The sequence below is a fragment of the Peromyscus californicus genome, unplaced genomic scaffold (assembly GCF_007827085.1).
Source record: "Peromyscus californicus insignis strain IS unplaced genomic scaffold, ASM782708v3 Scaffold_17__1_contigs__length_78620276, whole genome shotgun sequence".
NCBI classification, from domain to species: Eukaryota; Metazoa; Chordata; class Mammalia; order Rodentia; family Cricetidae; genus Peromyscus; species Peromyscus californicus.
Genome location: NW_026294469.1, coordinates 32,758,695 through 32,782,020, shown reverse-complemented (window position 1 = coordinate 32,782,020; position 23,326 = coordinate 32,758,695). Strand labels below are relative to the sequence as shown.

General features: G+C 44.2%; 1 protein-coding gene across 2 annotated transcripts in view; it reads left to right on the top strand.

The window, feature by feature from the left end:
* The window catches only part of Dpysl3 (dihydropyrimidinase like 3), a 109,881-nt gene that overhangs the window by 82,059 nt on the left and 4,496 nt on the right, over positions 1-23,326 (top strand). For both annotated transcript variants that reach the window (XM_052742113.1, XM_052742114.1), the window contains exons 5-13: positions 3,129-3,190; positions 4,184-4,264; positions 9,813-9,881; positions 12,628-12,748; positions 16,610-16,766; positions 17,700-17,841; positions 18,842-19,012; positions 20,254-20,433; positions 22,724-22,886. In XM_052742113.1, coding sequence (XP_052598073.1) covers positions 3,129-3,190; positions 4,184-4,264; positions 9,813-9,881; positions 12,628-12,748; positions 16,610-16,766; positions 17,700-17,841; positions 18,842-19,012; positions 20,254-20,433; positions 22,724-22,886 — 1,146 coding nt within the window. The remainder of the gene's footprint in view (positions 1-3,128; positions 3,191-4,183; positions 4,265-9,812; positions 9,882-12,627; positions 12,749-16,609; positions 16,767-17,699; positions 17,842-18,841; positions 19,013-20,253; positions 20,434-22,723; positions 22,887-23,326) is intronic.

Here is a 23,326-nt window from a genome sequence, read left to right as displayed (position 1 = left end):
ACCATCAGCTCAGGGATGGCACTGTCCACAGTTAACTGGGCCCTCCCACGTCAGCCATAATAAATCAAGAAAATGCAGGACAGGCTTGCCCACAGGTAGGGGCGTTTTCTCATTTGAGGTTCCCTGTTCCAAAATGACTCTAGCTTGAATCCAGTTGACTTAAAACTAACCAGTACAATACATTTTTGCCAGTTTTGCAGAGGAAGAAACTGGGGCAAGATGACTGATCCTCCCTGAAGTCACATTGCTAACAATTCTGAGATCAAAGATTTCTAACCCTTATCAGTTTTGCTCAAGGCCAGACTGTTAATATTGTATAATAATGGCATCCTCAAGATCCTCAAAAAAGGCTAAGACATGCCAGGAACAAGAATAGATTGATTATCTGGTTACGAGCGAAAATATGTTCCTTCAGTATGTCTCTGGCTCTCTGGCTCTGTCTCTCTCTCTCTTTCTCTCAGTGTGTGTATGTGTGTGTTTGTGTGTATGTATGTGTGTGTTTGTGTGTGTGTGTGTGTGTGTGTGTGTGTGTGTGTATGTGTGTATTGTTGGAGGAGGTCCTCTCACTTTGAAGATGATTTTGGTTCCATTATCTTCTTAGATGCTCCTGTTTTCTGTTTTTTCCTATGTTCTGATCACCAGACATTTAGCACCCACAGGAACATATATACATATGCAAATATGTACCATGTGCTCAGCTTTGTAAGGTGATCTAGGTAGTCAGAAATGGGAAAGCAACAGCCTCCGCTGAAGGTCCAGTGCAAAAGCAAGCAGTCCAGTGAAAGGCAGAAGAATGGATGCTTAATGCACAAGACCTGTCCGGTCACTGTGCAAGGACTTCAGGAAAACATCATGTGTCTATGTGGAGGGGAGATGCACCCTCAGAGAATGCATCTTTTCTTCTCTCTCTTGCTGCACCCCAAAATCCTGCCCAACCCTTGGGAACACAAAATATGCTCTTAGCCCCTCCATCTTTCTGGTTTTTTTGTTTTGTTTTGTTTTTTGCCTGTCAGTAGAAAATTCAGTGGCTTTAATGAGCACACAGGGCCTGGGCCATTCCAAGGATGACTTGGAGGCTTTTGGAAAGGGGAATGTTGTGGAAAGCTGCCCTGAGCTGACCCACGCTGAGTATGGACATTCTTGAACTATAATCCACTTTTGGCTGGGGAAACTGTGGGCTAGGTTGACCCTAATGGTTAAACCAAAATTATTTTCCTTCTTCAAAATGGTTTTCTGTTCTACCACCCCACCTACCTATTGACTTTGGGTGAAAATCAATAGATCTTCTCCTATAATGCTGATGATTTATGTATTTAAGTAAAATGTACAAATTATTATCTGTCCTCATTTGCTGTTAGTTCACTGAGGCCAGGTTTTATGTCCATTTTTATTTCTACATTTGAAACTTAGTATTATGTGAAAGAGTCAGTCTTCAAACTATGTGTCTTAGTCAATGTTCTATTGCTGTAAAGACACCTCGACCAAGGCAACTCTTGGAAAACATTTGAGACTGGCTCACAGTTTTTGAGGTTTAGACCATTTTCATCATGGTGGGAGGCTTGGCAGCAGGAAGGCAGACCTGGTTCTTGAGAAGTTCAAAATTCTACATCCAGATCAGCTAGCAGCAAGAAGAGGGAGACAGTGGGCCTGACTTGAGCATTTGGAACCCCAAAGCCCACCCTCAGTGACATGTTTCCTCTAAGGCCACACCTCCTCCAACAAGACCACACCTTAATCCCTGTCAAGTATCTCTACTCCCTAATGACAAAGCATTCAAAAAACTGGACCTATGGGGTGGGGGCATTCCTATTCAAAGCACCATAAAGAGTATGTAGTCAACATCAACACCCTTTTATTATAAAAATCCAAGTATTTCTAGGTTAAAAAGCTAAGTTTGACTTTGTACTTTCTTTTTTGTCTTTCTTTCTTCCTTCCTTCCTTTTTTCTTTCTTTCTTTTTCTTTTTTTTTTTTTTTTCGTTCCCTAGATAGGGTTTCTCTCTGTAGCTTTGGCTGTCTTGGAACTCACTCAATAGACCAGGCTTGAACTCACAGAGATCCACCTGCTTTTGCCTCCCAAGTGCTGGGATTAAAGGCATGTGCCACCACCACCCAGTTTATTCTTTAAATGAATTATAGAGAATGGAGGGTAAATAGTATACTTACAAAAAATATACGTGCACTCTGTGTATGTGTGCATGCATTTGTACATGTGCTGTGAATGTGTGTCTTCAAAAGTACAGTTTCAATAACAGAAAATGCATAATGTAAGAATATCCCTGCTATATCTTAGAAGCAAATTTTTAGGGATGGGGCATTTAGGATTTGGGTTTTATTTTGATATAGCACCTTACTGGCTGGCCTAGTACTTTTTATGTAGTCCAGCCCATCCCTAAACTTTAGAGGTGCAGCAAGGGATAGAGAGAAAAATTCACAGCAGTTCTTCTGCCTCTGCCTCCCCAGTGACAGGATTAAATGCTTGTCTCCTCACCAGACCTGACTCAGAAGAAGGGCTTAAAGTTAGCTTTATTGTCATCTTTCTCATAGACACCTCACCCTGCAGCCTAATATATACCAGTCATTCACCAAATAGTGAAATCAACCCATCCCCATGGAGACCAAATGCTTGCCTCACAGGGACTAAAAGCTTTTGAAGTATTGCCTCCTTTAGTGGCGAACTGCTACCTTATGAGGCGGGAGTTATTTTTCCAATTCACAGAGAAGGAAACCGAAGCCCAGAAGTTAAACATTCTCAGCTCATTGCAGTATAGGGTACATCCACGTGTTGCAACCTCTAGTGTCTGGGCACAGCTGGTGTGCTATCGTGATTTCTCTGGTGTCTGCGTCCTTGAACAGTATGAAAGTTATCAGTCTTCTGAACTGTAATCCTGGGAATTGGGGTTAGCAAAGGATACCGAAGAAGACATCATTCTTCGAGGAAACCACTGATGAACTATGGATTTTATAGGCAACAGAAGGCATGATAAGATGGGGCATTCAGAATGTCCCCTTTCTTTTGGGTAGGCACCTGAGCCATGTGCTCAGAGCGCATGCGTGGTAGACATGTGGCGGTGGTGGTGATAATTAATGTTGTCTTTTTCCTGATTTTCTTCCTTTCCTTGTCTTGCAGGTGTTAATTCCTTCATGGTTTACATGGCCTACAAGGATTTATATCAAGTGTCCAACACAGAGGTAGCAACCCATTTGATTGCGTTGTTTGGATTGTCCGCAAGCATGGGTTTCCTATTGTTGCTAATGACCTGGGCCCTTGGAACATGAGTCATGGTGCTTACTGGTGTGGGGCCACTATGTCAGGCTGTCTATTGAAGCCCCTGCAGTCCATGCTGCATTTCAAAGAAGTGAATGGAACAGGTGCCCATGGCAAAGCAGAGAAGATCTTGAATTTCTACTGGCAACAGTTGTCTTAAAGACTAAGAGGAACACTATTGTCTCTAAACCTCTTATAAACTTGGTGAAAATGTGGAGTTCTCTGCTTCCTAAGATTAGGCGGGCTTCCTGCTATTGGGTACCAGCTTGGCTGTCATAATTGTATCAAGTGACCTCCTAGGAAACCATGGGTGTGTCTCAATTTGATAGATCTGAAACAATCAGGGGGAAATGTAAGAAATTAGCACTCTTATCTTCTAGGTGGAGAGTAAGGGCATGTTTGTCTTAAGAGGTTCAGATTAAGAGTTTGAGTATTGTATTAGCTTTGACCAGGCTGTCAGGGGCTTGTGGAACACTTGTTGAAAAGAATTCTGATACCATGTCTCAGCTCAGTGAGAAATTACTCCAGGAGAGATGGATACCACAGAGAAGGCTTGTTAGATATTGGTCCTGTCTGTGTAAATCCAGACAAGTCTTTCATAGAGACAAAGCCTCCTAAAATGTCTTTGTTTTTGTTGTTGTTTATTTGTTTGTTTTATTTTGATTTTGAGATAAGATTTCTCTGTGTAACCCCTGGAACTTGCTCTGAAGACCAGGCTGACCCTTAAACTCACAGAGATCCGCCTGCCTCTGCCTCTTAAGTGCTGGGATTAAAGGTGCATGCCACCATGCCTGGCTAAAATGTCTTTGGACTACATTCCTCTCTGGTTTAAGATATTGTTTCAGGTTTGGTTTCAGTAATTGGCCTTTATGTGAAGCTGCTAAAGGTGGCTATGAGGTTGTTTGTTTCTATTTCAGCTCTATGACATCTTCACTTGCCTGGGAGAGCTGGGGGCCATTGCTCAAGTTCACGCCGAGAATGGAGATATCATTGCCCAGGTAACATCATGGATCAAACCTTTTATGTGTGTGATCTTGGGTCTGCATCCCACCCATTTCCTCTCTTCAACATGACTTGAATGCCCCAAGGGTTCAAGACTACCATAAACACATTGATAAAGCCAAAAATCCACGCTAAAAAAGCTCTTAGCTCTAGGCTCACACTTATAATTCTAACAAGGACTGACCATCAAATGTTTACAGCCATTAGATGTGATAAGTGAGCTTTTTATTTCTGGCTGTAAACAGTATATCTTAAAGAATTAATCTTCAGCAGCACAGTGGTGGCACACGCCTTTAATCCCAGCACTCAGGAGGAGGCTGAGTTCTCTGAGTTCAAGGCAAGGGATACACAGAGAAACCAAATAAGAAGAAGAAGAGGAGGAGGAGAAGAAAAAGAATAATAATAATAATAATAATAATAATAAGAAGAAGAAGAAGAAGAAGAAGAAGAAGAAGAAGAAGAAGAATTAATCTTCAAGGTCAGGTGGTGGGTACACATCTTTAATCCCCCAACTCAGGAGACTGAGGCATGAAAGATCACTGGGAGTTCCAGGCCAATCAAGGCTATATAGTGAGGCCCTATTTCAGAAAACCTAAAACCAAACAAAAAAGAATTCATCTTCAGATTAATGTCCCCATAAATTATAAGTTACTAAGCTTACAAATTTTTTTTTTAATATTTTGCCTGATGTCTTCCTCTCCATTTGCTTTTAATTTTGAGAAAGCACCTCTAACTCAGATATTTATCTAGTTATGGAGTGAAGACAGGTATGTCTAAAAGTGGTCTACTAAGTTTTCTCTCCCTAAAAGCATTTAGGCCTAGAAACTTCTGACAGGATTATAAAGAAGACAGTGTGATCTTGGTTGTCCACTTAACTTCTTCTAGAAATCAACTAAAACAAACTCCTGAGCACTTCTCTGGAGGTCTCTCTCTCTCTCCCTCCACCTTTACCTCTTACCTCTTCCCCCACCCCCACCCCAACCTTGTTCTGAGACAGAATCTCACTTCGTAGCTCGGGCTGTCCAGGACTTTCCATGTACACCTTACTGCTCCCCCCATCCACCCCTCCCAACCCCCCGGGAACTCACAAAGATCCCATTGCCTCTGCTGGGATTAAAGGTGTGTGCTACCACGCCCAGATACAAAGGATTTTCCCGCTCTGATCATTGGAGGTGGGAGACCTTCCCTAAAAGTGGGCGGCATCTTCCCGTGGCAGCCCATATAAAAGGACGCGGTAGAAGGAAAATTTTAAGCGACTTGCTCTCGCTCTTGCTGGCAAGTTGCCCTATCCTGGGGATCGGCGTTCCTTCACCGATATTAGGACCAAGTTCTTCAGGATTTCACCCAGGACTCCTTCAGTCTTCGGCGCCAGATAGGATCTGCTGAGAAGCCTAGCATTCTGCACTGAACAATTCCAGGATCGTTGGCCTCTCCAGAGGAAGAGAGACGGTTTGACTTCCCTGAACACATCCTTATTGGAGAAGGCAAGGCTACTCCTACAGTGTTAGGCCATGGCACACATGTCCCATCACCATGACCCCAGTTTCTACAACCTGGAAGAATATGAAATTGAGGTGGAAATTGAGAATGACCAAGTGGAAATTGAGAATGACCAAGCGGAAATCGAGGATAACCAAGAGATAGCAGCGGCAGGAGGGAGCTGCGGTGTTAATGATCGAGGCTTCATGGACAAACCCGAGTACCAGGGTACCCCAAACCACCAGGGTGATATGAACCACGTGGTCAATTTGAACTACATTGGTTCTGACGTCGCCATCACGAGCCAAGGTTACCACCAAAACACAGGACAGCTACAGTTGGAGGAGAGGAAGACCTTAGTTGCTAGGGTCCCACAGCACTGGAGGAGCACTCGACCACAGACCCGCAGGGGTCTCACACCATGGCAATTGAGCGAACTGGAGAGTGTTTTCCAAGAAACTGAATACCCTGATGTGATCACGAAGAAGAATCTTGCGAAGGGCCTCTTTCTTAAGGAATCAGAGGTTCAGTCTTGGTTTAGGAAGCGAAGAGCCAAGGAAAGGAAAATTTAGAGCTTACAAGGTGCCCCTGATGGTACCCAAGAGATCTTTCACTAAAAGTTTTTAGAGGAGCCCTGGAGTACCAACCTTCTCCAGGAGCAAACATCCCTTCAGCAGTAAAGAAAGTTAGTACAAAGCCAGCCATAGCTAAGGGAGACCCTGATTTAGAAGAAACAAAAACAAAACAAAGGAACAAACAAACAAAAAAAACCTCACTGAAGTAAATACAAGAGCCACATAATCTGTGAAGAAAACAATGGTAGAGAAAGCAAGGGATGAAAACAAGAAGAAACTAGAAGATTCAGTAGAGACCTGACCAGTCTTGGCAACCAGGCTAGTTTCAGATTGGGCCCTTTCTTGAGTGAGAGCAGGGCGGGTTCTTTGCTGAAAATGAGCCAAAGCTACGTGGCATTCTCTATCCTAAGGGAGCATTTCTCTGAAGCCAGAAATCTGATCCAGGACTGCAGAACTCACAACCTTAGATAATAACGAATTTGGGTCTTATGGGGATCCGTAGTCCACTGGCTTCCTAGAAACCATATTGAGTAACTTGATGAAAGAATGATGAAAGCAAGTGCCCAGAGCCCCAAACTGATCATTTGTAGGAAGCTGAGCAATTTCCCATCCATCTCCTGGGCTGCTTCATGGAATAAATGCACAGATGTGTCTTCCTTGGGGATATTCATTCAGCACTGGCCTCTGCCAGGAGGAGCCAGCAAGAAAGCAGAGGGTGACCTCTGTTCATGTGATGACGTGAACAGCAAGAAGCACAGTTCCTTCACACAGAGCCATGAATAACTGGTAGAACTAGACTTTAGCTCTAAAATTGATATGCCCCCATAGGCATCTTTACTCAGAGATCCTGTGTCTGGGGGTTCCTTGCTCTTCATATCCCATACATAATACAGGGTTCTAGCTGTTGTGATTTCAGAGTCTCAGCAATCCCTGGGTCCTCTTCATCCCACCCTTTCCTGACCTCAGGAAGATCTGTTCTCCATCAGGAAAAAGAATTGGGGCATTTTTCCATTTGGATGAGTTTCTGGTGTGTATTTATTAGATTCAGCTTTAGCTGAAGATTGAATCATGTCATCTAAATGAAGGCAGCTGCTCGCCTCAGAGTTTCGTGCTATACTTTTGCAAAACCAAGAGCAAAACAAAATGTTTGCATACAAGGACAACTTTCAGATCTTTCTAATTCTAAGCTGGGCTGAGCTTTCTTTTTTTATGCATTTGAAAAATGTCCTTATGCCCACAGAGAACTGTAGCTTCCACTCCTCATTAAAGAAGATCCCTTTTGCAAAGTAGTTAGCCCTGAAATTATGTACCTACAAACACCTCTAAAAACACTGAAGAGGGTGATTATATATTTTTGCACTTCTGTATGTGTAACAATTATAATTAAAGAAAAAGAGACCAAGGGGCCATGGATTTGGAAGGAAGTAAAGGGTGGGAGAGGTGGGAAGGAAGGAAGTAAAGGGAAGAAATGATGTAATGGTATTCTAATTAAAATAAACAAACAAAAAAATTAAAAAGAAAATTGAATGTATCAAATTTACTATGTTCCAAGCCAAAACAAAGCAAGGCCATTGGAGAAAGCCAATGTTCTGTGACCAGAATAGTGAGGTTAATTTCGGGTGGTAGTGGCACATGCCTTTAATCCCAGCACTCGGGAGGCAGAGCCAGGCGAAAATCTGTGAGTTCGAGACCAGCCTGGGCTACAGATCGAGATCCAGGACAGGTACCAAAACTCTCAGGGGGGAAAAAAAAAGAATAGTGAGTTCGTTGTTGTGATGTCTGCTAGGAAGCAGTGTGTTTCCAGAGTGTGACCAATGAGCTGGCTGCATCCCATGTTAACACATGTGACTAGGATAGAGGTCAAATAAGGCAGAAGATATCTAGTTGTAAGCCTTAGCAGCCCTTATGTGCCTCCTTAGGGAGGACTCTTACTGGAGTTTGAAAGAAAATATGTCTAGAATTCAATCAATGAGAATGGCTAGAAGACAAAATGGATGTGGTTCAATAGAAAAATCAGCCTAGGAGGGTTTTAGAGAATTTTCTATGTGTGTGATACAGTGCTGGCTTTCTCCTGCCACTCCCCCTTTATTTATTTATTTATTTATTTTTATTTATTTATTTTTTTTTTGAGACAGGGTTTCTCTGTGTAACCTTGGCTGTCCTGGAACTCACTTTGCACACCAAGCTAGCCTCCAACTCAGAGATCCCCCTGCCTATGTCTCCCACGTGCTGGGATCAAAGGCACGTGCCCACCAAGCCCAGCTTCCTGTTCCCCTTTTAATTTGTCTGGGTTCCAAGCCCACCCATGGAATAATTCAGCCCACCTTCAGTTAATCCTGAGGCACACACAGAGGTATGCCTCACTAATCTAGTTTCCTAGGTGATCACAGATTCAATCAAGTTGACCTGGGATGAGAGGCCATAAAGCTCATAACCTCCAGATATGATCATTTTCCTTATCACTCCTCTTCATCTGAATTACTAACAAGAAAAGAGAGGTTCTTTTCAGCTTCTAGGAATCCTTTTGTGCCAACCTTACCTCATAGTTTCCAGGTGATACAGGCTTGTCCCCGCTGACATCTCTCCTAAATTACTAGCATCTCTCAAGCCATTAGACCGGGGTCACTGAAGCAGAAGTTCTTAGGAACTAGCCTTAACAATTTCAGGGTGCAACTACAGATGATGGTAGCCTAGGGTTTCTGCTACCCCTAATTGTATTTACCAACCACCTGCTTCTCCATAAAAGTTGTTCATAGGTGTGAGGATAATTGGAGTCTGCCACAAGAAGCACACCTGTCTGTCATATCATAATGTACATAGCATTTTCACCAAACAGTAACTCAAGTAATGCTGTCAAGAGGCATGGTTCTGTCTGGTTGAATTCTGCATCTACTCATCTAATCCATGAATTTGAAATAACAAACCCAGAGGCAGTTATTAAAACACGAGTTGTTGGAATTTGATGCCGTAGCTTCTCATCAGGCCAGAATAGGGTTGGAAATTCGCACCTGGACTAAAGCAGCCCAGATGAACCTGAAAGAGATGGCAGGTACTGTGGGATCTGGCCCTAAACTGTGAGCTACATGGCCTTAATCCAGGTACTTAACCCGAGCATAGCATGGAGCAGATGTCAACGCCTTTTATTGAATATAAACAGCTAAATTCAAGATTGAATCAGCTAACAGCTCAGGCAAGGGTTTGTTCACAGGGAGCTGTGTCTGAAAGAGATGAAGAGTAAGTGACATTTTATTGGTAGTGTAGACAAAACAGGAACACTCTTAACTATCTTCCTTTTAATAAAAACAAGAAGCCAGTTAACTTTTTAAGGATTCGACTTTACAACTCCAAATGTGGAATTACATATTTGTCCAACATATAAATTTTATTCTTTCCCCCTTGAGAGCATCTTAGCCCAGAGCATACAGATGTAATTTTCCCAAATCTTGGCTGCAACCATCTAAGAACTTTCTCCATTCTGTTTTTATTTTAGGAGCAGGCCCGGATGTTGGAAATGGGGATAACTGGCCCAGAAGGCCACGTTCTGAGCAGACCAGAAGAGGTGGGTTGCATGGAGTAGAGCAGAAGGGCCTCACAGGGAAAAGACCAAGACAGCAGTAAGAGTTGAAACTGATGGTCACAGTCTTAGCCTGCCACTCACTTTACATTTGGAGTGATTCTGTTTGGCCCCCATTTCCTGAGCCACATCCACACACAGTGTAGGCATGAGCATGGCTGAAAGGAAATAGCATCTATGAACATCACCTAGCATGACTTCTCTCAAAGACCTCTTCTTGAAAGGAATGTAAGGGAGGAGATGCTCACCTCTGACCTTCAGTTGCAGGACCCTCCTTCAGTAGGAGTGCTGAATGTCTAAGTCTTTGTTAATCATCGTGAGTACTGGAGACATTCTTATGTACTCTCATATTACTTTGAGTCTAGCAAAACACAGACAATGTGGAGAGGGGGTTGAATAGACTTTTCATAGGCGTTATGCCTATTCATTTGAATAAAGTGATGATTGTGGTCAGAAATGGAAGTTTTCCACTCATGATATGAATCAGGGTATGCATCTGCAGAGCCAGTCAAAGGTGACTAGGGGCTAATTCCTATCTCTTATGTCAGCAATTTCTCAGGTTGGCACAGGGCTCAGAGCTTGAAATTAATCACCCACCAGTCTGAAAGCTAGGTGGTTCTGACCTACCAGCCTTGAGTGATATCAATGGTCCTCATGTCAGGGGAGCTAACCCTGTTATGCCAAACTCCACAGAAGAACCAGAACCTAAAGATTTTGTTCTTTCCTCATTTCTTCTAGAGCCCAGAAAAAGTTTAAACGTAACACAAATATAGAGGAAATTTCCTATTACAAGGAGGTATCCATTTTCACAAGCTGAATACACTTATATCAGGGCATCCAGATGGAGATAGAACACAGTCAGCTTTCTAGAGGTTGCCAGTTGTTACAGCTGTTATGGTTAATGATGAATTAAATTATAATTAAAATTAATGATTGACATCTCAGTTACACACAACATTCCTGAAAAAAAAAATCTGTGCCCTAATAATTCTAGGCACCTTCTCAGGGACACGTATTTCTGGCAGTGCTAACTGCTTGCCTTGTCTCAGTTATTCTTGCTGCCACTCAAGGTAGTGACATTGTGTGGGTAAAGAGCCTGAAGCTTAGAGAAAGTCAACCAGGGGGCTGACCATGTTTAAAGAACTGGAAAATCACTTATATGGTGTTACCTGGCCATAGTTGCCAACACTGTTTGTGAAGCGATAAATACTGGTCACTGGAGGGATATGCTGGCAAGACAGAGTTCTTTAGATGCCGCCAGGGGATTTCACAGCGAAGTCTATTTTTGTTCCTTGGTTTGTTTTTTCAACCTCACTCCACCCCCACCACCTCAACCTTTCCCAGTCCCATCTCCTTTTTAGTAAGAAGGCTACTTAGCTGGAAATCTCAACAACTCCAGAAGCTCTTTTGAGTAAAGCAGAAATGTGATGTAACCTTCTAAAGATAGTCACGTCCTCAAAGTGCAGAAAAGCCTGCCCTGCTGGAAGGGAATAGGATCAAAGAAGCCAGGACTGAGGTCATGGGGCTGCTGAAGTGGTCAGCAAAGGTAGGAAGCGAGAGTGAGTGCAGGAAAAGCCAGCTGCTCTTCAGTTCAAAGCTCAGCCAGATGTAGTTTCCAGTGATGCTGTTCAGAAAGGATAGCCAGAGTCACACAGCATAGTCTGTGGGTTGCAATGTCTGGGAACTTGAGAGGGCTTCACCTGCATCCAGGAGCCTTCTGGAGGATGCCAGCTCAGCCAACCCACTTCCTCAAGCTGACTGAACTACACTCACCATAGAGTGACTGGTTTGCATTATGCAGCCACTAGACATCTGTAAACTATTTGGAGCATATTTTTCAAGTGTTGGTCTGTGCAAGCTAACCCAGAAAGTCATATGCATATGAAAAAGAATGACTGATGATTCAATGAGAAATCACCACTGTCTCCACTCCAGGCTGAACAGGACTTGTTCAGGGTTTGAGCAGTAGCAGACTTCACATTGGTCAGAAACTATGGTCAACAATCACACCAATAGCCTCTGTCCTGGGCACTAATTTCTAAAAAGGATTAATCATTTAATCCTTACAATGGCCCTAGATGCCAGAACTCACTGTTACTCCCACTTAGACAGGAAAGCAGCAGTACTGAGTGGTTATATGATGTACTTGAGGTTACCTGGCTGGCACACAGCAGAACCAGGATTCACTCTTAGTCCACCCAACGAGCCTGAGCTCTCAAATATCACTTGGTTAATCAAATATGGGGAAACCCATTACTTCTCATGTATTAAGCACAGCTGGGTTAGTTGGCATATTTGAAAACATGAATTGGAGTAGGTTGGAAGAGAACAGCAATAAGAACAGTGTTTGTACTGTGGAGCTTGGCTTGGGAATTATTTTAATAAGAAATCCTTCATAGCACCAACTCTTTGCTGACCCCATTGCTGCAGGAAAGGACCTGATGTCCTTGGGTGCCTGATTGTCTTCACTGGAGATTCTAGACCTGATGATGTGATTGGGTTTTCCCAGAGACTCTGCTCTGAAATCGGGAAGTAGAGGCTTCCATTTGGGGAGAGGAGAGAGGCCGTGCTCTAGCCCCACCCTGTGCTGTTCTCTTTAGCCTCCTCACAGCCTTGTATTACCACCTTTTAAACAGGCAGGCAGTAGCAAGGGTGAGAGAGGCTCATGCTCTTACTGACTCCTGGGGAATTTTTTTGTTTGTTTGTTTGTTTTTTGTTTTTTTTTTTGTAGCTGGAAGCTGAGGCTGTGTTCCGTGCCATCACCATCGCCAGCCAGACCAACTGCCCCCTCTATGTCACCAAGGTCATGAGCAAGAGCGCAGCTGATCTCATCTCACAAGCCAGGAAGAAAGGTGATTAGTACTCTCAGGATCGTGAACCTCCTACTGCACTACGTAGCTCCCCCGACCCCCAATTCCTGGCTGTTCACTGTATTAGAAATGGCACCGCCTTTTCTATTCCTTGTCATGCTCTCTAGGAAGCCTCTGTCTACAACTGGGGTTCTATGGTTTCTCCAATCTGGTATATAAGTAAACTGAAGTAGCAGGAAGGTTAAGTATTTTGCCTGAAATAACAGCGTAAATTAATTTCTCTGAGACTTGGTACATCTCTCACTCACTTTCCATCTGTCTAATGTCAGTTTGCATTATCTGAGCTTTGTAAATAGACACACCAGTCTATATTATATAAGTGTAGAAGTCGAAGATCCAGGCAAAATTGGCTTCAACAGCAACCCAAAAAAGCAGAGTATTGGTTGTAACCGGGGCATGATTAGCTTAGAGGTTTAAGCAATGACATTATTACGCTAAAGCTTTCACTGTTTCCTTCGTTCTTTTTTTCTTCCTGGTGGTTTCATGATCAGTATTAACAGTAACAGGAATAGATGATATGGGGTTTCTGGGGGTTGGGGGGAGGAGATCTATTGTCCTCAGTTTCTGGTGATGGATGCAGTGAAGAAATGGCCCAAGCAAGTGTCTAAGAATAGTGTGGATTACCTTGTCTGGGGTCTGTATGCATCCCTGAATCGAAGCACACCCTAAAGAAGACAGCATTGTCTGGCCCGATCTGAGAGTTCTCATGACAGGGGTGAGGTCATGCCACCTGAGCATACAGGTCAGCACAAGTTCGCTTAGAAAAGAGTTTTATACTGTGGTCTTCACGGCCCAGGGCTCTGTCCTCACTGCCTTTCTGCCCTCTGCTTTGCTGTCCACTGCTATTAACTGGGGCTTGCAGTGTCTGTCTCAAATCCCATTTCAAAGCTTTTTTTTTTTTTTTTTTTTTTGAGTTTTATATCTTGTCCTTAGTGATAGGCTTATGGGCTCGGTGGTGAAGCTGTGCCCGTAAACAGTGTGATTGAGAAACCAGAGATATGCGCTGTGCTTGATTGGGAAAGAAGATACCCCATGAGTCATGCATTTGCTATTGCTGTGTGCTGATGGTCATCTGCTAACAGAGAGACCCAAGCTGAGTGATTCCTCAGCTAAGTGGCCCTGTTCAATTTCCATGTGGGGGTGACTAGGGTGCTTAAGAAGAACTGGGCTGACTTCTGACAGTGTTTTCCAGCTCTCTAGCATTCTAGGAAAAGGTGGCCCTTTTCTATGAGAGAGGCATCTGTCTAGGTGTCCAGATGTCTGCTGAGCAGTCAGGTTCTGGGTTGCTTCCCATTTATTTCTCCATGATCACAGTAAACCTGCTCTTGTCTCTCAGCAGTTAATGGTGCCACTCTGCTGGATGAGAGGTGTTCAGGAGAACCAGGAGAGCAGTCAAATTCTCCTTCCTAGAAGTAGGGGGGGGGGGGGGGAAGAAGGAAAAAAGAAGAGGAGGAGAGAGGCCACCACACTCACTCTTTCAGCCCTAACCACCCAGGCCATTAACCTCTAACGCCCTCTGCTGGTGTTCATGCCCTACTTGAGCTCTATGCTCAGAATAACTAGGGAACCTGAGGTTGGATTGTTTTCAAGCATATGCTGTTCTTGCTTCATATTTCGTGGTAGACATTTCTTTCCATTAGCCTCCTGGCTATGATTCTCTGCAAGGAGAACTCACACAACTGTGTCCACCAGGCAAAGGGATGTGGAGCCTGGTGACAAGACAGGGCTGGGGATACTGAAGCCATGGACACCTTTTGGACAGTCATTCTCAGGGAGCATTGAGAGCACCTCCAGCAGGAAGGTGGGGGGTGGGCTTACTCCTTCCTCCCGAATCTGTTTCTGGTCAAGTTCCAAAGAATCTCATCACCCATCCCTAGTGCTCTTTAAGAACTCTGCTGCTCATAATGAGTCTTAAAAAGTTACAACTTAAAGCAGGGAGAGGGGTTGTCTCTCTGTGTAAAAAAGCATTTGTGTAGAAGCTCAAGGGCCTAGGCCAGTCCCTGCGCGCGCGCACACACACACACACACACACACACACATACACACACATACACACACACACAGAGCAATACAATGAAGTACTGAAATTAATATTCTAAATGCAGAATTCTCAACTCTGAGACATGTGACAGGGGCATTATTATCACACTTTTAAATGAAGAAATTGATGGAATCAGCTGGGCAGTTCAGTATTCAAACTCAGATACAGTGGAGAACTTCAGTTTCTTCAACTTCTCTTCTAAATGTAGTCCCAAGGAACAGTCGGTCCTCTCTTAAGGATGTGCTTCTTGTAATAGCTGAGTGTTTTCCTTGAATCTCACTTCTTCCTTTATCCCGATCCTATATTTTTGGTCAATCCTTGTTAACACCATCCCTGAAGGCAGGGATGCATATGTGAACCACGGATATTTTCTTCTGGTTTTCTGCGGTAGACATCACTAATCAATCATGGATATTTTCTAGTGAATGCAGAAGCATTGTTAGAATTTCCCCCTACCTAGTATTCTAGGATATCCTTGATTGAAGTTGAAATGAGGCTAAAACCTCTTCATAACCCTGGCTATGAAATCCTGCCTAGAAAACGACTGTGCAAACTTCTATGGCAGAAGGCCGAACAAGATGAAGGTTAAAGATGCCCGAGGCTTATCGGCATATTCCTGTCCTGACGCTGATGCAGAGAAATTGAGGGGCCAGCCAACTTTGGCGAGAAGCATTTCCTTCTGGATCACTATCTCTTTCTAAAAAACATCCAATACAAGCTTAATCCAGCATCCAAGGGCCAGCCCCATCGTATGCATTTCACATTGTTCGGTCTCCAGCACCAAGTCAGTGTTTGTCAAAAAGGCAAATGCATAGCCAAAGGAGACAGTAGTTAAAAAAAGAAAACAACAGCAAGATAAAAACATGTAAGAGCCTCTTATCCTCCAGAATGGGTTTTACACTGCAGGGCCGAATCTTGTCCTTGGAGCAGGAGAGCTGGCAGTTCCCAGCAATGTGGACCACACTCGGGACTTCAGGCCTCTCACAGTGGAAAAGTGCAGACAGTAAAGAAATTAGTGTTGGGGACCAGGCCCGGTTGGTTAAGTGTCTGCCTTGCAAGCATTAGGACCTGAGCAACAAGCTGGCATGGTGGCCTGCTCTTGCAGTCCTAGCTCGGGGATGATGAAGACAAGAGAGCCCCTGGGACTTGCTGGCCAGTTGATTTTGTCCAGTTGCTGAGCTGCCAGTTCAGTGAGAGACCCTGTCCCCAAAAGTAAGATGGAGGACAGTGGAGAAGGGCATCTGGCATTGGCCTGTGGCCTCTACACCCATGTGTACAGATGCATAAATACCTTCCAAAATGACTTCCACTCACATGCCAAACACATACACAGACACAAATACATACAAGAAATTAGTATTTATTAAGGATCTACCATGTGCCAGACCCTTCATGTACGCTAAGTCCTTTCACAAGTCTGAGAAGTAAACAGAATCTCATTTCATCAGTTATGAGATATAGGGCATACTGTTCTGACATTTTAATATTTCAAAATGAGCATGGCTCTTGAACTCTGTATAACCAGTATGTAGTTTTATTTTCTTCATTTTTAAATTTAAATTTGCTTTCAAAGTGGGAGGCTTACTGCCACACCTTACAGCTAATGGCTTCTTACTATTTACAGAATACAAATTTGTTCACAGTTAATAGAAAAAGAGACTTAAAAAGCTGTGAATAGAAACTTGAACCCTAGGCTTGCCTAAGTTCAGAGACAGAGCCTTGAGAAGAGTTAGAGTTCTGATTAGATATGCTGGATTGGAGCAGTACATATTTCTTGCAAAACTGACATTCACCCCTTCCAGGAAATGTGGTCTTTGGCGAACCCATCACTGCCAGTCTCGGAATAGATGGAACTCATTACTGGAGTAAGAACTGGGCCAAGGCAGCTGCATTTGTGACATCCCCACCTCTGAGCCCTGACCCAACTACACCTGACTACATCAACTCCTTGCTGGCCAGGTTGGTGCAGAAATACCATGGGTTCTGTGGAATCATCTTGGGACCACCTGGGATGGGGGCTGCAGTAGTATGGTCAAGACAGTAGATCAGAGTCTGCAGCAGCATCAAATTCTCCTGCAGTCTGGAGTACAGAAAACCGGCTCTTCTACATTACAGTTCAATTGATGACACAGTTTCGGTGTGAATAAGGGTCTCAGCAGCTGATTACTATAATGTGCCAAGCTTGTGCTTACCCTTGTCCCTCGTAACAACTTTATGAGTGAGGCACTATTATCACCATTTTACAGATGAAGCAACTGATGATCAAGGCACTTAAAGTTATTTGTCAGAACTCAAAGCATTTGTCATGATGACACTTAGCCAGTAATTATAGGGAGACTCAGAATCAGGCTACTGGTCATTTGAGTCCTTATATTTCTACAACTTTGTGTGTGTGTGTGTGTGTGTGTGTGTGTGTGTGTGTGTGTGTGTGTGTGTGTGTGTATTTATACAAGCATGCATGCCTACACCTGAATGCTTGCCTGCTTCTCTTTATGTGCACCTTGTGTGCAGGTGCCTGCAGAGGCCAGAAAAAGGCATAAGATAACATGGCACTGGAGTTAGAGCCAGTTGCGAGCCACCTGATGTGGCTGCTGAGAACGAAACCTGGGTCCTCTGCAGCAACAGCAAGTGCTAATAACCACCGAGTCATCTCTCCAGCCCTCACCTGATTCTTTGACATTTGCCACAGAAGACAGTCTAATGATCTAATTCTATCGCCTTGCTTTCTGAGCCCAGAGAGGAGAGGAAACTACCCATGCTCACTCACACAGCTTAGTGAGGGATGGAGGCGCTGCAGACTGAAAACATGGTTCTGCCATTCCTCAACCCTCTCTCCCTGCCGATGTTCTCCAGCTATCTCTCCTAGTCATGCGAACCTTTCTCCTTTCCCAGCGGTGATCTGCAGCTCTCTGGAAGTGCCCACTGTACCTTCAGCACTGCCCAGAAAGCCATCGGGAAGGACAACTTCACAGCCATCCCTGAGGGCACCAATGGTGTGGAGGAGCGCATGTCTGTCATCTGGGACAAGGCCGTGGTAAGGGACTGCATCTGCTTCATCAGTCGCTGGATGAAGCCTCTCTGATGACATTTGGGCTAGGTACCAATCTATGAGTATAGCAGACTATTGTTAGGCATCATTACACTGACATTTTTTTTCTCCAGTTGTGTTTGGTTCAATCCTAGGTCTCTGGGCCAAACAGCTTCTGGGTCCTGGCCCTCCAGGCAGTGTCAGAGGTGGGCTTACTCTCATGGCTTGGGTCTCAAGCTAGGCCAGTCATTGCTTGGCCACTCCCACAATGTTTTATCTTTACAAATCCTATTTGAATGTGTTAAAAATTAACATAAAACTTATATGCTGCATACAGATATTCCTGTCAATATGAATCCCATAACTGGCCCCCTAAGATTAAGACCCTAGTGATATCATAGATGATTTACTGTGTAAGAGAACTCTGTGATGGTCACAGGACAACAAAATCAGCACTAACACACTTCTCAGAACATATCCTCATTATTAAGCAATGCTTATCTTTAGTTTTTTTAATTGGCAACATGATACATGCTCAACAAACCTCAGACAAACACACACCTGGAAAAAGACACATAATTCTGTAACACAGGCATATCCACTGTCACTATTTGAGTAAGGCTTTGCATATCTATCCTCTGAATATAGAAATATACACATATACCTAAAGAATGGGCTCACACTCACTTTGTTTTTACTGTAAATTCTCTCTGATCTTTCTTGGAATTAGTAGTAAATGTTTAAGTAAACGATATGCACATAGCTAGAAAAACTGCATTTTCAGAAGTAACTTCGCTGTTAAGTCACATGTCTCCCTCTTTTCCCTGTGAAGTTCAGGCTATCCAGTGGACCCCTAAGCTTGCTGGATAGATGGAATCTGTGCTCAATCCCTTTGAACTCCTGGGCCTTTTGTGGTCACTTTGCTCTGAGCTCAGAAGCCTGGTATGGATGGAGCCGCCATCGACCTGGAGACAGGCACAGATCTGCAATCTTTGTATTTCAACAGGCCACAGGAAAGATGGATGAAAATCAGTTTGTGGCTGTGACAAGCACCAATGCTGCCAAGATATTCAACCTGTACCCGCGCAAGGGGAGAATAGCCGTGGGCTCGGACAGCGACCTGGTCATCTGGGACCCAGACGCTGTGAAGATTGTCTCTGCCAAGAACCACCAGTCGGTGAGGCATAGGTTGGCGGGATGGAGAATGTGTGTGCAGAGCTGACTCCGAGGAATAAGCTGATAGGGTGGGTCAGTCTCAGAGACTAGAATGAACTGCAATAATCATCTAACCCCGAAGAGCTTTTTGTTTGGTCTGTGTACTGCTTGGTTTTGAAAGCAAGGTCTCCTGCTCAGGCAGGCTTTGAATTTGAATTGCTAATAACCCTACTTCTGCCTCCCAAGGGCTGGTATAAGAGGCATGTGCTCCCAACCCCAGTTTGCCTTAAGTTTTATTGGCATAAAAATACTTAAACTGTTTATTTCTTTCTCTTGCTTTCCTGAGTGAAGTAGTCTGCAGAGAGGCTCTGCCCTTCCTGGCCACTTGGGTTTGGAGGCATAGAGAGGAAGCTCTTCTCTGCACACTTCCAAGATTGCAGAGCCTCTGACAGACTTTATGTTTTTGAATAAAGAGAGAGTTAACTATTTTCATTATTTGCTCCAATTCTCCCAGAAGATTGAAACCCAAATCCAATACCTTAAAGAGGTACTGAGTACTTGGTAGCAAAAATAGTTCTTGAAGTAGTTATATGTCAGGCACCTTGCTTTCTTTCTATTCAGTGAATCTCATGAACAGTGGATACGTTTGGGTGGGTACTGTTATCCTGTGATTGTAGTTTTGCCTAATTTCTAGAAGTGCATAGAAAGTAAATAATCTCTGTAGCTGGTGGCGGAGCTGACATTCAAATCCCAGAATCAAGGCAGTACCCCCAACCAATGCAGTTCTATCTTCCTGCTGAGCAAGTGAGGAAGGTATGCAGAAATCCTATTTGAAGTAGGAATGGCCTTTGCTTAAACACCAAGTCACATTGTGGTGTAGAATTTTGCACTGTTCTGGGCCAAGGGGCCATGTGTTCTCCATTCCCCACTCAGTGCAGGCTCCATATATGGCAGCATATCCCTGGGGGTCTTCTAGCTGAACTCTGAATACATCCGGCAGTGGCAGTGGAAATCGAATTTCCATTAAAGATCTTACTAGAAGTGAGGCACTTTGCTTTGCTTGAGGCATCTTTATCCAGGGTGCGTCAGTCTCCTGTTCCTTATCAAAGCAGGCAGGTGTGTCCTGAGCTTTGCCTGGCTTTATTTGGTGACTCAGTTCCTACTGATACCAAAGATGGGGTCCCAAACACAGGAGATAACCTCATTCCTCTTTCTTTTCATCCTATACCCATGGTCTGGCTTTGTTCTCGTTCCTGAATCTAGGTTGCAGAGTACAACATCTTTGAAGGGATGGAGCTTCGTGGGGCACCTCTGGTGGTTATCTGCCAGGGCAAGATCATGCTGGAAGACAGCAACCTGCATGTGACTCAGGGGGCTGGCCGCTTCATTCCCTGCAGCCCGTTCTCTGACTATGTCTACAAGCGCATTAAAGCCAGGAGGAAGGTGAGTGCCAACGAGCCAGAGGGGTCAGAAAGGGAGTGGGGTCCCATACAGTCCTGAGATTCAGAGGACCAGCCCTCCTAGGCCCTCATAGTAAGTGTCACAGCAACAGCTAGATGCTGGAGAAATGGGGCACAGGACCCACAGGCTATAAGGAAGACTTCTAAAAAGGTTTTGGCCAAAGAAAGTTTTTATTTCCTCAAATACTTTCTCCGCATTATTATAGTACTTTGGTTTAAAATTGGAAGGGTTTGATGTAATGATAGTATATTTTCATAGGAAACTTGTTCCCAAAGGCTTATAATGAGAACAGATTGACACCCAGCCATCTCTCTTCCAGTCTACTCAAGGTTGCTTGCTTGGAAAAATGCCCAGAAGCCTCTCTTTCTCTCCCTTCCTCCCCCCACACTCTTTCTCTCACACACACAAATACACACATACACACATACACAAATACACATACACACACAAATACACATACACACACAAACACACATACACACACATGTATATACACATACACACTTATACACATATGCACACACATACACACACATATATGTACACACATATGCACACACACATACATACATGCACACACACACATGCACACATACACTTAGATACACACAAATATACACATATATACACATATACACACATATATATACACACATATGCACACACATACATACGCACACATACATATACACACATACACACACATATACACACATGCACACACACACTTAGATACACACAAATATACACATATATATACACACACACATATATATATACATACACACATATACACATACATACATACACACATACACACATATACACACATACACACACATATACAGACACACACACACACACACACATATACACACAAACAGAAGCTTGGGTTGATGTAGAGATAGGGCCTGGGCATTTCTTTCAGAGTCCCTCTCCTGCTTCCAGCTCTTTCTGGAACTTTGGGGACCCATAAAGCAAAGCTAGACCAGGTCCTAGACTGTGATGGAGGTGCGAGATTTGAGCTCCCTGCTCCAGTTTTGTCTTGCTAGAAAAGGGAATAAACGTCAAACTTGCCCAGTAATAGACTTCTTATATTATGACTTAGATTCTGGGACCAAAGAAATGCCACAGCTATAGTATTGCTGGGTGGGGAGTACTACGCATTTCTTATCCCATGAGGGACAGCTGCACTGTGCCCAGGTCACTGCACACACGGCAGGGCTAGGGCTCCATACAGGTCTCATCATGGCCCATCTTCACTGTCAGGCTCAGAGGGATGCACGCCCCCATTGCTGCACTATGGCCAGTGCTGTGATGGAGTTTGCATGCAGGCTCTGCTCCTACTTTGGGTGGTCTCACCATGTTAATCTCATAGATCATAAATGCCTCTGGGGGACACAGCATGATTCACAAAGCTATAAACCCCAGCTCTTGGCATAATCCCAACACAGAACACACACACACAGTTGACTGGTGCTGCTGACTGGCTCTACAGTCCCTAGGCAAGTTCACAGCCAAAGGTCAATGGGTCAGACCACAGACTCTCAGTTGAGGGCTTCAAGACCCTGACATGTGAAAAGCCCTGAAAAGCCAGGGGTGGACCTCCCATGGGATCTCATGCCACCAGTGTATGTGACCTCAACTAAGACTCCCGTCCTTCCTGCTGGAGAAGGCTCTTCTCCAGCCATCCTGATAGTACAGGTCTATTCCATCATGCCCCTACTTCCAGCTAGCTGTACTTCTGATTCCTCTGCTGCCAGCATCGCCACCTACTGGTATCAGCATACACTCAGCTGTTTCCCGCCTCCAAGGGCAACATCATCAAAGGGCCATTTGATCCTAAAAGACCAGCGGTTGGTCCTCAATCTGGGGGATGAATGACCCTTTCACAGGGGTCACCTAAGACCATTGGAAAACACATATTTACATTACGATTCACAACGGTACCAAAATTGCAGTTTTAAAGTAGTAATGAAAATAATTCTATGGTTGGGGGTCACCACAACATGAGGAGCTATATTAAAGGGTCGCAGCATTAGGAAGGTTGAGAACCACTGCTCTAGATAGAACCTCATGTCTATAGAGGCCTTCATGGATGATCTCCATCATCAATTTCTTGTGGCAATGTCTCTTATTTCACATTCATATCTGCTGTTTTCTCCTGGATTCCTTTCCACAAACTTTTTACTGATACACCTCCCAGAGCACATCCTACAGTGTTGGGTCATTGACTGTAAGAATGTCTGATAACATGTTTCTCTGGCTGCAGATGGCAGACCTGCATGCAGTCCCAAGGGGCATGTATGATGGACCAGTGTTTGACTTGACCACCACCCCCAAGGGGGGCACCCCAGCTGGTTCTACTCGGGGCTCTCCCACTCGGCCGAACCCACCAGTGAGGAACCTCCATCAGTCAGGATTTAGCCTGTCAGGTGAGTGGAAGGAGCTGATGAAGAGGGGAAATGGGGAGAGAGGAGAAAAGAACAGCATCCCTAGGCTACACACTCAAGTCAGACACATTTCCCAGCCCAGCACTGGTGTCCTCTGTAGGGAGATGATCAGTATTGAGAACAGAAATGTTTTCCTAATCAGCAAGTGATCCTGGTAAGAAAACCAAAGAAGGCATTGTCAAGTTTGAGGCCAAGTTCAAACGTTAGCAAATTCTTCTTAGAGATCAGACCTAGCTGGGGGCAGGTTGATGGAGCTGATTCCCACTATGAATTGATAACAGTGTTCTATATCAGTGTATAAGAACTATGGGGTGTGTGTGTGTGTGTGTGTGTGTGTGTGTGTGTGTGTGTGTGTGTTCCAATCTCAGTGTACATACAACTCAGACTGGTTTTTATGTTCCTCCACAGCAGCCTAGTTCCCC